Source organism: Nelumbo nucifera, chromosome 3 (genome assembly GCF_055504915.1).
Source record: "Nelumbo nucifera cultivar China Antique chromosome 3, China Antique-T2T, whole genome shotgun sequence".
Taxonomy (NCBI): Eukaryota; Viridiplantae; Streptophyta; class Magnoliopsida; order Proteales; family Nelumbonaceae; genus Nelumbo; species Nelumbo nucifera.
This window is the reverse complement of record NC_142651.1, coordinates 49,937,126-49,953,921: the sequence shown is the minus strand read 5'-3', so window position 1 is coordinate 49,953,921 and position 16,796 is coordinate 49,937,126. Positions and strand designations below refer to the sequence as shown.

Here is a 16,796-nt window from a genome sequence, read left to right as displayed (position 1 = left end):
TGTCTGCTTATCTCAGAAAATTCTTGTAAAATAAGCAACCAGCCCATTATCATCTTTCCTATATTAGCCATTCAACCTTCCTGAATCTGTCTTCAAACAATCTCCTGCTTCTCTCCTTCCATAAAACCCCAGCAAATTGCAAAAGGAATTTAGCTACGGCAGATTTTGGTCCCCTTACTTCCTTGAATCTTCAGCCACATGGAGAAAAGAAAAAAAAAACTCTTATTAAGTATTAGGACGAGGGGTCCATTTGATAATGGCTGAAGTGGCTGAACTAAACGAGTCATTGCTTTTAGTGAAATAAATATTTAAATAATAAAAATTCAAGGATATAGTAATCAAGCCAGTTCCAGCTTTTGCCATTAAGGAGTCTTATTCACTAAAAGACAAAACAATAAGTCATTCAGTTCAGCTATTTCATCTGTTATCAAACAGCCCCTGAAAATATTATAGAGATGAGCAGAACTGCCAAATGAAATCTGCCACCTTGCAAGATATGGACAAATGTGTCAATTTTTCTTCTAGGCAGTGTGAATTCTGCTGCCTTTTATCCTTCTTTTTGCAAGTGCATATACTGATTTCCTCCTTTCTTGTACTTTTATATTCTTTCAAACACATCTTACCTTACATCTCTTGATCTTTTTTCTTAATTCAATTCTTTGAACTCCTTGCGGACAGCATGCCAGGAAGAAATGCTTCCTTTTATTTTTGCCAACAGATAAGGAACTGTCTGGACTTATCAAAAACCCTAGCATTCTTCTCCTTCCATATACACCAGAATACTGCCACTGGAATCAAAACCTGTAGAACTCTCCCTCAGCTCCTCAAGCCTTCCAAATGCCAACTCCAGTGAAAAAACTGAATGGAATGTGGAAACATCCAACCCATCTGAAAGTGTTCAAAACAGTCCATCATATCTCAGCTACATGTGAACAATGCAAAAGGATTTGGTTTGCAGTTTCCAAAACCTATGAACAAAAAACACAGTCCACCCAGTTCAGCATCATTCCCCTTCTCAGAAGTCTGTCCCATATTAATTTGTTAAAATACTTCTCTAAGGCTGCAGTCCATGCAAAAAAACTTAATTTTCGAGGGAGCACCTGAACACTGAATACTCTGGAGGAAACTCAAAAACAACTCAGACTCTGAACACAAGTTGTAGTTTTTTGGTGCTTGTGGCAGAAAAAGTAAGCAAGGATTTTTAAGAGTAAATAGCAGTTCTACTAACTATATTTCAGAAGGCACTGGGAAACTTGTAATGGAAGCTGGGAGGGTGTTCTCAGCCATCTGGCTCCTTTTATGGGACCTTCTTGTTTTCTCTGTTTCATTTAAATAAAATTACCTTACCTTCTTCAAAAAAAAAAAAAAACATCTTTTCATGGATAGCTGTAGACAAATTGTTTAAAAATATAAATCATGATTCCTTTTTTATACATTGGAACCTTTTTGTAAAACAGGTGTTGGGGTTGAAGTGCAGCAGGGGTAGCTTTTGTAAGCCCTAGGTACAGCAACTTGTTGTACATGTTCTTTATTATATTTTAATATAACACCATACTTTCTTTCAAAAAAAAAAAGATTTTACAGAAGAGCCCACTTTTTTCTCCCAAATCGGCTTCTCAAATAATGCTACTCCACTTGAAGTCTGATCTCCCAAACTCTTTGAAGGATCTCCATCAACTGCTCCACCTCCCAGCCATTTAAATTCCTTCTAAAAATAGGGCAGCAACTGTAACATTTGCAGTTAAGTAAGAATCCTTAACCACCTACTCCCTGTTCTGTGTTAACATGAAGAGAGATGGAAAAAACGTCCATTAGAGGCTGCTGCCCATGCCAAAATCCCCCACAAGTAAACCCATTTCTAATCTTATCCTTACTCATCAGCATTTCAACAATACTAATTTTCTGGACAGGTTGCTTCACGGTTGCCTTGAAAGGGTTACTGAATTTTATTGTGTATTCAAAGCTTCATACAAAATGGCATCATAAGTAAATGGGTTTTGGATTTATTTGATTTGATTTTTGACAGGAGAGTCATTGCTCTTATTCTATGCAAAAGAAAAGAAAAGAAAAAACTCTTTCCCCTTGTATTTCTTTTTCTTATTTTTTATCAGCAACAAAGATTTCATAACGTGATTAAATTAGATTATTTGATAGTTCAAAATCCATGATGGACTGCATTCCAGTTCCCATCATCTTATAATCCAGCCTGTATTACAAATTAGCCCAAAACAATTGCTCCCTATGAAGTATGAACCTCTTGCTTTGATAGAGCATTGGCCAAACCATTAGCAATTTGTTTTACCCATCTGAAAATTGCTTCCATTCATTTTCTAGGTTACCAATTTCTCATAGAGTTTGCATGCACATCCAAGTTGCAGAACTGTTGCATTTCATTCATGAAATGACTAATTATGAGTCCCTTTCCACCTCTATCTGCTTCAGTCCAAGCTGTTTTCCTAACCTCATCCCTTGAGTGACATAATTTCATATTTCAGTGAGTCTCCATGACCAATCTGCCCTCAGTACATTGTCATAATCTCACCTTCTTCATCTAAAAACATCCCCCACTCTGGAGGTCCAGTGTTACCCAAGGAGCTTCCATCAAAAGTCAGATTTACCTGTTGTGTGAAGGGGATTTCCATTCCATTAAACTTGCATCCTTTACATTATGATGGCTTCCATTCCATTATATTTCTTTTTCTTCTCTCTTGCTCTATCGCTCTATCCCTCCTGGCATAAAGAAAAACATTCTCTTATCAAAAAAAGAAAAAAAATCATCCTCCAATCCTCTATCTCTGGAAAAAAAAACAGGATCTTCATCCCCTTCAACTTCTCTTTGTTTCTCTCACCCTAACCCTCTAGTTTCTGCAAGAAGGTGATGAAAGTTTATAATTCAATACCCATAAAAAAAAAGGTTTCATATTCAATAATGCTGAGGTCAGGGTCAGGATAGATCAGTCCCAAACCAATAAATAAATATGCAATGCAGACCTTATAGGGTCTGTAATAACAGAACAAGACCAAGACCAAGACCCAGAACCAGAACCAGAACCAAACCAATTATTAATTGGTACCATTGGGTCTTACCTGATAAAACCCGACTGTAATTGACAGCTCCAATTTTAACCTCTAATTTAACAATAAACCTGCTCATTTGTTAAATTGACACATTTGCATGGTGACCTGTTACAAGCTGAAGGATCTAGAAGAGCTAGGGGTATCCAAGAAGAGATAGGGCCCATACCTTAACAATGGATATGGCACTGAACAGACGGAATGGCAGAACAGGATTCATGTGGCCTACTCCAGTATAGTTGGGACAAGGCTTAATTGAGTTAAGTTGAAGTGGTTCTGATCTTAACCAGTCCGAACAACCAAAGCCAATCAGGACATAATATCAAAACCTGGAACCAACCCACTCATAACCAGGATACAAAGTGCAGACTCAGACCCTATATAATAGGATCAGTTTGTTTTAGTTCTGTTGGGTCCACCAGACCCATTGACAGCCCTAGGATTCAAGAAGCCATTTCTGGATAGATTATTGAAGGAGAGGGAGAGAGGACAACATCCATATTAAAAAAGGGGGGCTTGTTGTATGTGTAAAATTTGGACTACTTGGTCATTGAACCTATGTGGTTACCAGAGATTTATTTACTTCTTTTCCTGAGGGGTTTCTATTCTAACAAGAGAATCTTTTATTTTCCAAATAAGGGGCCAGTTATTGTCAGAAATTTCTGTAGTAGAAACATAACTACCTACAAAACGTTAGGTAGACAAAGATCTTTCATAATGCCAAAGATACAGAGGTTTAAAAGTGTAATGCATAGATTACAGAGGTTTTGGCAATTTATCACATGATCAGATGTCCAAACCTTTGATGCCAAGATACGGATACGGACACGGATGCAGGAAATGAGGATACAATTCTCCATTTCCAAAAATCCCAAACACGTACACGGACATTGAAGCTAAATGCCACTTCACAAGAAAATTTATGAAGTGTTAATGTTATAGAGTACATGTACATCAAGAAGTGTCCATGCAGTATCTGGTCTATCCAATAAATATTGTGTTCAACAATGATCATGTACAAATATCTAAGGATCATAGGTCCAAACCATTCCAAGTCTATCCAATAAATAATGTTACAGAGTACATGTACATGCTAGGCATTTACATTAGCAAAAAGCGCAAAATTTTAAAAAGGCGCACACCTGGGCTGAGGCGCAAGGCGCATCAAGTGCACCAGGCGTGTGCCTTTTGAAAAGGGTGCACCTAGGACCTGGGCGAGGCGCATACCCCAAAATGCGCCTCGCCTGTCCACCTAGGCGCGCCTTTTAAATCTGAAGTTCAATGCCAGAATCATATTTCTGAAACAAAATCTGAAGTTCATAAAAAATATTCACCTCCTCTTCACCCAATAGGTTGTACATAATTGCAGCAAGTGCACCAGGCGTGTGCCTTTTGAAAAGGGTGCACCTAGGACCTGGGCGAGGCGCATACCCCAAAATGCGCCTCGCCTGTCCGCCTAGGCGCGCCTTTTAAATCTGAAGTTCAATGCCAGAATCATATTTCTGAAACAAAATCTGAAGTTCATAAAAAATATTCACCTCCTCTTCACCCAATAGGTTGTACATAATTGCAGCTGGCATTTTCATTGATGGATCACCGAGTGGAAGACCAACAACAGCACGCAAATGCTGCTCAAATTGTGAAGTGAAACATGATTCAATTGTGTGATGCCCACTATTGTGAGGTCTTGGAGCTACTTCATTTAGCAAAATCTGTAGAGAAGTGAATAAATGTCAATATGATTGCTTTCAATAGAATATGGTACAAAGGAGATTTCCTTAAGAGCCACATAAACATCTATAAATGGCTAACCAAGGCATGCAGTAAGGGTTTTGTAAGTAGAAGACAACCTGACTGTCACTTGTCAAGAACAACTCAACTGCAAATACACCAGCACCTTCCAATGAACTAACAGCTTCTTGTGCTACTTCAGTAGCAAGGTTCCTGATCTTCCATGGCACATCAGCAGGGGCCTTAACTATGTGGCAAATGTTATCCCTGCAAAAGCACAAAACAACCACATATAGTTGCAATAGCACCCAAATCTTCTCCAATTCTTAAAACTGAAACAAACAAAATCTCACACTAACAAGCATATTATAACATTAAATTTAACCAAGATTTCTAGCTAAGTTGAAAACATAAACAATACTTCTAAACTATGAAAGCTGAATCTAATGCCTTACCTATGAATAGTTTCAACGACTGGATAGCAGGAAATGGAATTATCTCTTCCTCTTGCCACAATGACAGCCAGCTCCTAAATCAATTAAGAGACAAGGATTACGTCAGTCACAATAACCCAGGAAAGTTTCATGCTCGTTTGAGGAAAAAAAATTACCAAAAGTAGTCAATTTCCTGTCTTCTTGCTTTACTTTTACAACAGAGGATTTTTCTGGGAAAAGAGAAGAGGCTCAGGACCCCCCCCCCTGGGTCTTGTTTTCTTCTTAATAACAATGCTGAACATGATAGTATTCTATTTAAGCAGGAACGTTATGTCAAATCAACAGTACCTCACAGAGTATTAATAATTGAGAGAGCACCATACATTGCAGGAAATCAAACAATTAGCAACAGAACTGATTGTTTCTGTTATTTGGGTACCTAGATCAGCAAACTATTTGGCTGAGTCACTTGCAAAACAAGGGGTCAATAGGGAACAACTGTATAGGGGGATAACCAATGAAACTGCCTGTAAAAGCTGTATGCACAAGTGAAGGATGGTGTTAGATACTATGGAGGCTAGCTTAACAAAGAGGGTATATCTAATTGTACATTTCATTATTTTATCAGAAAATAAAGAAAAAAAAAAAGAATTGAGATAGCACTTGAATGTGAGCCATGAGGTATTTTTTTGATCCTCTAACATCCCTCCCCAACCCACCCACCCCCAAAAATCCATCGCTTAGGAGATGACTAGGTGGGCACCTAGGCAACTAAGCACTCCTCTGTCACAGATTAAGAGAGCTAATTTGTCCACCTACACCTAGTTCTGGTTAATCACTAGAGTGCCACATATCTGATAACAGAATTCGACTGAGTTCTATATCAGTCATAACCCCCCCCCCTGCCTTCATAAAGGCAGACTAACAATTCTAGAGAGAACTGAGTTTTCTTTTTTGGTTAATAAGTAGTTTCTGAGTGAGATAAAGGTTTACAAATATAGCCCACGTACAATAAAAAAACCTATATGACGGGGCCTGGATCAAGAGCAAACAACAAATTCATCCAGAACAAGAAAAACATCTCTTCTTCTGATCACCCAAAACAGCAAAGCTGTTGCAATGCATAAGGCATTATTTACAGTTGCAACATACAAACCATCAAGCAATTTGTTGTGCAATCTAGACAACAGAATAGAACAATCCAGAGCTCCATAATAAAAATAGACTCATTCTGGTGCTTAAGTCGTACATGTAATAATTAATACAATAGATACATATGAAACTGCATGCTAACCACTGGATACTAACCTTAACAAATGGTGCCCACTTCTCAACATACAAGCCTCGACCATAACCTCCAAGAGCTGCAATTAAAAGAGAATTTAGATTATCAGAGTGTATGAAGCTTCTTTCAAACATAAAGTGGTAACTAGATAACAATTGATGTTTAGCAATATACAATTGATGTCTTTATGGTTAGGGCTGGAAATGGTATCTATTTATCCAAATTTGGATTCAAATTTGATCCCGATAAGAGTGATCCAAGTTAGATCCACTTATAATTGGATCAAACATGGATTCACCCCTATCTAATCCAATATAACCTATTTGATAAAAAGCAAATATTATATATATATAATCCCATTCAATTCGATTTAAATGAATATTAATATATACTTAAAATTTATATTCTATCTACTTGTTAAGTTGGTTAGAGAATTTGAATGTTGTGATTTCACTAAAGAGTCTTTGGTTCATGTTTCTAATTTAATTATTAATGCTAGCCAATATCCAATTCCGATGGATAAGATTGAATCCAAATCCAAATATAAACGAATCAAATGTGGATCTACCTTATATTTGATTTGATCCAATCCATTTGCAGCCATGTCTCTATTACTTCAAGTTAGATCAAGGAAGGCAGCACCAAACCACCAAGTTGTTAACAATCCTGTTTCTATTAACCAATCATATAGAACAAAGGACTTTATTCTAGGGCAGCAACTCGGGCGGGCTTGGGTTGAGCATTTGCCAAAACTTCAATACGTGTGGGTGTAAATTCTTCAAGTTGGGTACCCTGTTAGACAGTCTATGCCCTTAGCTCCAATTAGACTGATGTACATAAACATTTACTTGTAAATGAATAAAGTACATCATTGTTTCATGTTGATATTGGTATGTTTTCTATGTATTACCACTTAAATTGGACACTTATGAGACTCATGTTAGTTTAGAATGTTTCAACCATTGGATAGACTTGGGAGTTTATCCTAATAAGGCTAACATTGTTGTGCTGCGAAACAGTTGGAGCAGCTTTTCTCAAATGCTACGGTTAGACCCCAAGCACATATAGTGTGTGTTTGGAAGAAACACTGAACCCAGACCGGTTTCCAATTATGCCCTGGACCTTGGAGATAGATGGGCAAAACTAGAAAGTTACACATAACCCTAGAATTGATTATGGTACTATACTAGGTGTCAATGAGATCCATCAAGGGTCAAATACCTAGGCATGTTGGGGCAATTTGGAAAATCACCTAAGTGGGTGGTCATAGTAATAGGATCGGCTCCTTTGTCGAACCAAGTGAATATCAAGGTTTAAACTCTCTCTGATGGAAACCTAAAATATCGATAGTGGATTTCAACTGTATTTGAAATCTGATTTTGCAAAATGTATTTATACATTATATATACTGCTATTTTATGAAAAATGTTTTAATCCCGGGATCCATCTAAGCAGAGAGTGTGGCACTACACCTTGCAACCAAGGGAGAGGTCCTTCCCTATCAGGCAGTGTTTTGATCATTATGGGCCAAGAGGTTAAGTGTAAGAGACCATTACAGGGTTGAATACCTTATGGGCTTTATCTCACTTAAGTCCATTATCCTTGGGTCTTCATAGGGGGGTTGAATCCAAGGATCAAGCTAAAAATGTTGAGCCCAGACTGAGCCCATGCTGATTGGCTCAGGGGTTCATTGCTCTAAATAGTGAATTCGGTCTAGCCTCTTTCAGAGGTAGGGCCAGACCCTTATGGACCTAAGTGAAACCTTTGTGGGGTTCCACACCGTACAATATCAGGCCTAAAGTGGCCATGCAACACCTAGGGTCGTGAGCCTTTGAAGAAAATGGGCCAAAGGCCCAATATTAATAAGATTAATTAAATCATCATGTGATTTGGGTCAAATCTGTGATTGATATTGGGTATGGAGCACTTATCCTCTCAAGAGGATAATGTTTAATTGTTAAAAGAGTCCAGCTCCAATTTAGATCTAGATAATCTCCTAATTAGATTAGAGGAGTGCTCCATTAAGAGATAAAAGGAGAAGAGGGCGAACAAGACTAGACTACCTCTCTTTCTTTTTCTCTCTTCTCTTTTGTCTCCCAAGAAACCCTAGAACGACCAACCTAGGCTTTCAAGAACTGATTTAAATCAGTTTTCTTTGTTTTTGCAAGAAAAACATAGACGAATAGCATTGTTTAATTACCCTACTTAATCCAAGCAAGTTGGATAGCAAATTTGCTGAAATCAAGTGTTGCTGAATCGGTTCTCTATACACTACGCCATCTTCAATTGGAGGCCAGTTTTAGGACTAAAATTGGGTGTGAACTACCTATCACCTCGGGAGTTGCAATTTCTTGTCTTCATATCAAGTATAATCTCCCTTCTCCTTGGTTTCTCATAAACTCTTTTTCACTCTCTATGAGTCTCTTTTTCTCAGTAGGATAAATTCTCTCATATTTTTTTCTTAAACTCTCTCCCTTGATTTCTCATAAACTCTTTTTCTCACTCTCTATCTCTTTTTCTCAATAGGATAAATTCCCTCGTATCAAATTACAAGAATAAAGCATACCATTGGATTGTTATTGCATTAATCAAAACCAATCCAAAAGTAGTAATAGCTTTTGATTTGAATTGAATCCACTTTGATTAGCTTATTGGGCATCCATCCAAACCCAAATTAATCAAACTGAATCCAGATTAGATTGGAGCAAAATCGATACTAGTCAATTTTCATAAATAGGCATTTTCCAGTAGGAATTTTAAAATGTTTGATGGCACAAAACATGACTATAAAGTTGAAGCTTTTCTTTAAAAAAAAAAAACAAAAAGTTAGAAGCTTTTCTTTCTCAAATAATAATGTTCACTCCCACAGGCCACATCAGTCTATAACACACACTTTATTGAAGTTTTGCCAAAATTATATTAGCTATCAAATCTGTCAAACTTGTATTTTAAGAACTAGTTTAATGGCAGGGGAAGGATAGATTAATAGATAGAGAGCAAAGAGAGGAAAGTAAATGGAGAAAGAGTGGGGAGAAAGGAAAGTAAATGAATTAGATTTTTCACATGGTAGTCTGCACATGAAGCCAAGACAAGTATCAGTATTATATAAATAAAGATATGGGTAAATTACTTCAACCACCCCGGGGTTTCGATCAAATACCAAGACCTCCCTTCAGGTTTACCTAGTAGCTCATACCCCCTTTGACCATGCAACTGCATGGAGTTTGTTAACAGAAGGCAGAATCAAGATGGGAATGGCTACTTTACTAAAATATTCTCAATAATTTTTTTTGAAGAATCAAAAGAAATTTTATTAAAGAGAAAAAAGATTACAGTAGAAGGTCATAAGACATCACCTAGATCATTAAGGATCCATGGGAAATCCAAACAGGCCTAAGAAAACTGCACCTCACAAGCAAAACAAAACCCAAACAGAGTCCATAAAAAAGAAACCCTATACAAGACCCCATTAAAGTAGAAACCACCGCCCAACTCTAAACAAAAGCAGAACCTACCTAGATGCCATCATCAGTCTTCATCTGTAAACTCATCCTCTTGATTTGTGAATTCCTCATCCCAGACCTTGCTCCCTTTCAACTGCACTTTGATCTTCAATTTCTCTTCCTCTTTTTTTCTTTCAAATTCTTTAAAAGCCCGCCTAGCAAATTCCTCACTAATATTTTATTTTTCTGGGCACAAGTCTGTAACTTTTTTCTGGTTTTTTCTTGCTTCACTGTAATGTCTAGGCGAGGCTGCACCTTGCACCTCTCCAAAGGATGCTTGTAACAGCTTATATTCTATGATTAATGAATTATAATTCAATTATCAAAAATAAAGTAAAATAAAATATTAGCCTTACCTCTAAAATATACAGTTTTATTATCATCTCAAATTTAACCTTTTTAAAAATTTGCAATCTCACCTTAGCATTATGTCAGAAAAAATGTCCCTTCAACAAGCATGAATGAGGGCTATGCACAGGAAGGTGCCAGATAATGGTATGATGGACTTTTAAGAAATTTTGAATGTCCTGTGAACACTTTTCATCATTAAAACTGGCAGCCTTTTAGTGGAGGGGTGGAATAACTTAACCCAAACTACAAGGGGTTAGTAAGTTAGGGTATTTTTGGGACCATGGCGTTGCATTCCTATTTAGACTTCCATGCAAGTGCCATGCAAGTGTTTTGACTTTACCATACTGAAATCATGTTTGGTTAGGTACGTTCAAGTTCAAACATTTGTACTACCATCCACATTGGGATATGTGCATGGGGATGTTGGAACTTGGAGGGCATCTCTACTTCAGGTGTCTTAAGTGGTGTTTCTGTGTTTGAAATTACAATAAACAATTGTGCATTGAGTTATGTCCAGAACATCTTACTTCCTCGATTTCTAATTGTTATAAATCAGGTACAAATGTTGAGAATTCAACCCACCAAGGTACCAAACACTATCTTAATAGATGAATCTGAGGGGAGATCTTAGTATTTGACCAAAAACCAGGGGAGATATTATCAGTAATTTACCCTAAGAATAAATATCCATGAAGAACATCTTATTCTGTAAACTTAGATGTATGGCAGACTTTGGCTGAAATCTACCTATTGAGTAGAGGCAGGACAGAAGAACATGTGGAGGGAAAAAGATGTTGCTACATTGAATATTCATGAATCTTCTGGAAGCTCACTAAATGATCTTATTAGTAAACTGTTGTCTATAAAGAGGAAGAGAATCAAGAGGATCTCCCCCCCCCAAACTAAAAAAACGTATCAGCAAATTCATTACCCATGGATGGATAAAGTGGAGATCCACTGGGCACTAACTGCTCTGCTCCCACTTTGAAGACAAAACAAGGAAGCCACCCAGTAACAAAATTTCATATACAATAAAGAAAACACATTTACTAAAATATGCAGTTAAACTTGGGTGCAAAAGTTAAGTGCTGCACTGCTGTGTGTGAAAGAATAAAAAAAGGGGGTTTTACTGTTCAGTCCACCTCAGTAATCCTAGCTCCACGGTACAGTTGGGGGTAGGTGCCAGCTTGGAATTGATACCAATTCACAGGCGGGTATGGGTGTTATAGGTGGAGCTGTTTATAATTTTGAATTGTTGTAGGTCTGCAGTTCAAATCAGAATTCTGAGGTGGAGTGCAGTCAAAAAATCCCTAAAAAAATCATGAGGAGAAATCCAAAATAATTTTACTATATTTCAAAATAGAGTATACAAGAAAAAAAATCTAGGCAAATCCACTACTAAATGTCATAAAAGACTCTAAACCTTTCACATGTCAAGAATCGTGAAAGCTTTTCAATTTTCCAGATTTTTAAACTAATGTTTTTTTTTTCATTTGCCAATAAATTAATTAAAAGAAAGAAAAAGAGAGTACAAGATATATGAAGAGTGATGAGATGGCACCCAACAAAAAAATAAGGCAAATAAATCTGATCTATACAGTGCAACAAATCTTCTTGCCGAATCTCTAACGTGGCCCAAAAGATTCCAACTGAGTCTTTAAATTATGGATGTGCAAGAACTCAGTCCAATATCACATTTCCAATTGTAGTATATAATTTTTCACTATCTTTCTGCACTCCTTCAACTCAAAGATCCTCCTATTTCACTGCTTCCAAATACCCCAAACCACAGCAAGGAATGTCACCAGAATTTTTTTAAATGAATAACTGTAAATTTATTGATTTTGTTAAAATAATGGTACATACACCCATCAAATGGCCCAGTTTCCTTGGCCCTCATAAGTAAAAGTTTGTTATGCAAGTCCTTCCTTGGACCAATCCATAATATTCTTGACCTTTTTGCTAACTGTTTTATCTCAAATGAACCAGTCTCCAGAAAAATTTAGCCTTCATACTTCCATAAATTCTGGTCCAACCAGCCAAGACGCAAACACATCTTTAGGATCAATAAGATCATTGACTTGCCAACCCCTTCTTCTAAATAAACAAGAGAAAAATTCCCAAAATGAATATAGGAAAGTCAGAAGAACAAAACAAGTGAGATGCAGTTTACTTGCGCTGCAACAAATACTTGGGAAATGATCCAAAGTCAGCACACTCCAAAGACACCAGCCAAGTGAAAGTTTCAACTCCAGGAGGAATAGGATTACCCAAACACCTTTTAACCAAAACCTGTCCACCTGATTATGAATCAAGGCATTATAAAAAGATTTCACAGTAAATTGTCCATTTATGCACTCCTTCAACCATCTTGAATCATCCTTATCCAGAGAGATGGACTCTTTCTCAAGATAATGCAGCAACAACAAGCACTTTTCTATTTCTCGCTCCCACAAAGATCAATGACCTTCTAAACTAGGGATACCAAATCACAGTCCTTTATGATCTCAAAGCATCGACTTTTTTCTATTAAAAAAATAGTGATGCTTTTCTCCCCCGAACTGTACAATCTAGGACATATATCACAAAGTTTCCCAGGACCACTCCAATCATCCTCCCAAAATCATATGCTAGAGGCCTACTCAAACTTAAACTCTTGTCAAATCTCGAAAGGCTTTCTGAACACACATAACACCCTTCCAAACACAAACCCTATATGAAAGTGTAACCCACATGTTTTTAATATAAACAAGTATATATTTTACTGCTTTGCAGCAAAAAAAAAGTATATGTGAACTGGAGAACAAAAGATTCCAACCGTGAACCATCTCTCAAACATCACAATTTCCATTAAAGACATTAAATAGTATACTCCTTCCAAAATTTCTAGCAGTCTAGCAGAAAATTATTCAACAAAAGAGCCAAAGAAGTAACAGTTCAATGGACAAACACACAGTGGTGCTAAATAGTGCCAAATGAGATGGATAATTAGAATAATGCAAGCCTAATTATTCAATTTCGAGGTCACACCATATAAGGAGACACAAGCAGAAGAGGATGCTCAAAACTTCATAGGCAATGTCACTAAAGAGCACACCTACAGTACAATTTAACTAATAACTAGTTAGGTTCTATGGGCATTACCAGCAACAGCAGAAGAAAGCTCCTCTTCGCCTTGAGCAACAGCATTTCCTCGCCCATCATAAGCTAGCCTTTTGCTCTTAATCATAAGAGGATAACCAAATAAGTTCCCTGCCCTCTTTGCACTTTCAAGATCATCAATCTGCATTGCAAGATTTTAAGCAATCAGAGCACTACAATAACCATAATCAAAGTAAAAACAGGAAATATGCAAGTAATAGCTAACCTGCATAAAATCAGGAAGTGGAATGGCATGCTGGGAAAAATGAACCTTCTGGAGGTATTTGTCCTGTAACCATAAAAGGCAAGAATCTCAATAGAGAAATTTGAAGTGTCAAGGTTATCAAGGCAGTAGGCAAGACATGGTGTCAACATAGAACCCCATCCCTTAGACAAACAAACCTTACCACGGAAATGCACATAAATTCCATGTTGACAACTTAACATGGAACACATTTCTAATTTCTTGGTGAAATATTAGAATTTGGAAAAAGAAAAGCTAAGAATAATGCATAGACTTAGCAATTTCCAGCTAATTAAGTCATTGAACATTAAAAATATCATCATCATCATTTTTTCGAGAGTAATAATAAAAATTTATTAAAAGAAAAGATTACAAAAAGGAAGTGACAACATTGCACCTCAACAACAAAACCACACCCACAAAAACAGAAATTTCCATACTAAGAGCTGTTACAATTCTGTATTTCAAGTACATTTCAAAAAATCACCCCAAAATCTGACCTATGTCCTCAAACATCCCAGATCTTCTCAAAAGTCAGATCTTTCCCCTTCTGAGTTCAGACCAAACACACTTGTTGCCCCCCCCCCACCTCCAAGCTCCATTCGACTCCTCCCCCTTTGACACTATCTCCCCCTCCATCTTCTTAAATTCCTGACTGGCACCCTTTCTCCCTTCACTTTTAATTGACTCCTTTCTCAAAAGGCTTGCCAGAAGATCCAGCTTCTTTTCCACCACCTTCGAAAACTGACCGTCCCTAACAGGAAAAGACAGGTTTCTGCAATTTGGGCATCAAGACCTTTCTATTATAAACCATTTGAAGTTTATTGGTTGGGCCTACCCCAATGATACCCTCCTCAAGACGATCTTATCTTCTCCGTAGCCAACACTGAAGCATCTGACTTGCACCTCACAACTCCTCCCCTCCTACAACCCAGGCCTACAGCCAGCTTGCCTACCAACACTTCAGCAGTTGACAAATCCTCCCCATTTTCAGTTCACTCAATCTTGTCTAGAGCCAAGTTGGCGCACCCAAACTCCTTAGCTTCACCGAAGACTGCTATCTGCCCCTCTACCACTCCCTCCCAACTCATCTCCTTCTACCCTATCCCTTTCGCCTCTCTCTACTCCATCCCCAGAACCAACCACTCCCCCCCATGTCCAAACCTTGAGAGCTCGGCTCAACACCTCCATCCATACATAACTCACCTAGCTGAAAAGTATCAAAAGAGTAGGGCTTCCCCGAAGTCTCAACAACCTCCTTGGATGAAGATCCATGTTCAGCCACCACTGTAGCACCACTGGGATGCCAACTGCAACTCGTTACCAGCAAACTAGGAAAGGAAGGCTGAACAAAAAGAGACACACTAAGGTCCTTATCCTTCACTCCATTTTTCGGTTGACCATCTCTTGCAAATTTGGTGATCACCCAGATCCACTTTGAACCTGATCCCTTTCAAGCAATAAGTGTCCCTCCTCTTCCCCCACTCTTATTCCTTGACTTTTTAAACTTAATAGGAGACAGAGGGCCCAGACTTTTACTAAAAGGGCTTTTAGCTTATTGCTTGATTGAAAAAATTGGAACCACTAGACTCTCCTTCAGAAAAGTGCACCCCACCTAGCCTTCTAGTTCTTTCGAGTAGAACAAACGCATTTCTCCACCAAACCACCCCCAAACTCATCGACTTCTCCCCTCTCCTTCGCCATGACTACCATGTGCTCTTCTTTAGATAAAACCATCTCATCCCCTTTTCTGAAATTACCTTTCTAGCCCTTACCCTTTCAGTTCCACCGTCTTCAACCTTGGATTGACCCTTCACCTTCCCAACCAAGACCTCGCCCCAAGAGAATGCCTCCTCTGTGTGTGCTTGTCACAACTTCCTTGAACTTCAACCAGCACTCAGAAAAGGAATAAGTTTTCGTCGCTCTCCAATTCTCCAAAACGTTTGGTCTTCCCCTTCTATGAGAAGCCGAAGCCCATAAATCTCCCCTACAAATAGCATCTCCATTGAACTTGGAATTTCTCTCAGATCTTCCATTCCCGCTAATATTCTCTCACAATCAACCTTCTCCCAGTTTCCATTCCTTCCATCAAAGCTTAGGAATATTCCACACCTATCTCCAATCGTTTTAAAAGTCGCCTGACCCCAAGCATTCAAGGAAATTCCCACCACACCTATTTTTTTTACAAGTCAAATAAAAATTTAATTAAAGATAAAAGAAGTTACAAAAGAGGGTGACAAGTCATCACTTGAATATGTAGACCAATTTCCAGAATAAAGAACAAGCTCCACATTACAAATCTGATAATCCAGGAACTCTCCTAAACTATTTCTAGAGTCCTTTTTTTTATCAGTAAATATGTGTTTTATTAAAATTCAGATTAAGATTGTAAACATTTTATACAATTTGATGATGGGACTGTTGATCCCTTTTCCTCACTCTATTTATCCCTCATTACAATGTAGCCCAAAATAATTGTTGTCTCAATGCCCCTTGTTTTGCTAATCCATCAGCTAGCCCATTTGCACTTCTACGGACCCATTTAAATTCAGCCTCAACCTCCTTGGCAATCTTCTCCAATTCCCTAATCACATGTTTAAACGTCCATGGGGTGTGGCTGCTATTTGTTGCCCATGAAACTACTACTTTGGAATCCCCTTCCACTTCAACATGTCTGCATCCTAGTTGTTTGGCTAGCTTTAACCCTTGTAATAATGCCAGTAACTCACCTTCAGCGAGTTTCCATTGCCAATCGGCCCTGAGAACATACCCAATATCCTCCTGTCAGGGTTTCTTAATACTCCTCCTATTCCTGAGATGCCTGGATTTCCATATGAGCACCCGTCAAAATTCAGCTTTACTTTATTGCCTTAAGGTGGTTTCCACTCCAGCCTTATTTTATCTCTTACTCTCGAAGATTGTGCTACTTCGAACCATGCTCTTAGAATATCTGCAACTGAGAAGACTTGAAAGCAGTCCAAGAGTTTTACCCAATGGGCTACTTTCACTTTGATATTATCAATCACTTCCTC

At 38.0% G+C, this 16,796-nt stretch overlaps 1 protein-coding gene across 9 annotated transcripts in view; it reads right to left on the bottom strand.

Moving 5' to 3' along the window:
* The window catches only part of LOC104589619 (phosphoribosylaminoimidazole carboxylase, putative / AIR carboxylase), a 38,920-nt gene that overhangs the window by 12,926 nt on the left and 9,198 nt on the right, over positions 1-16,796 (bottom strand). For 8 of the 9 annotated variants that reach the window (XM_010247988.3, XM_088901426.1, XM_088901427.1 and 5 more), the window contains 6 exons: positions 13,747-13,809; positions 13,524-13,662; positions 6,549-6,604; positions 5,262-5,335; positions 4,926-5,073; positions 4,614-4,787 (listed from right to left, as the gene is read on the bottom strand). In XM_010247988.3, coding sequence (XP_010246290.1) covers positions 4,614-4,787; positions 4,926-5,073; positions 5,262-5,335; positions 6,549-6,604; positions 13,524-13,662; positions 13,747-13,809 — 654 coding nt within the window. Of the gene's footprint in view, positions 1-4,409; positions 4,477-4,613; positions 4,788-4,925; positions 5,074-5,261; positions 5,336-6,548; positions 6,605-13,523; positions 13,663-13,746; positions 13,810-16,796 lie in introns of those variants that run through there. The other variant, XM_088901428.1, reaches the window with a different exon arrangement.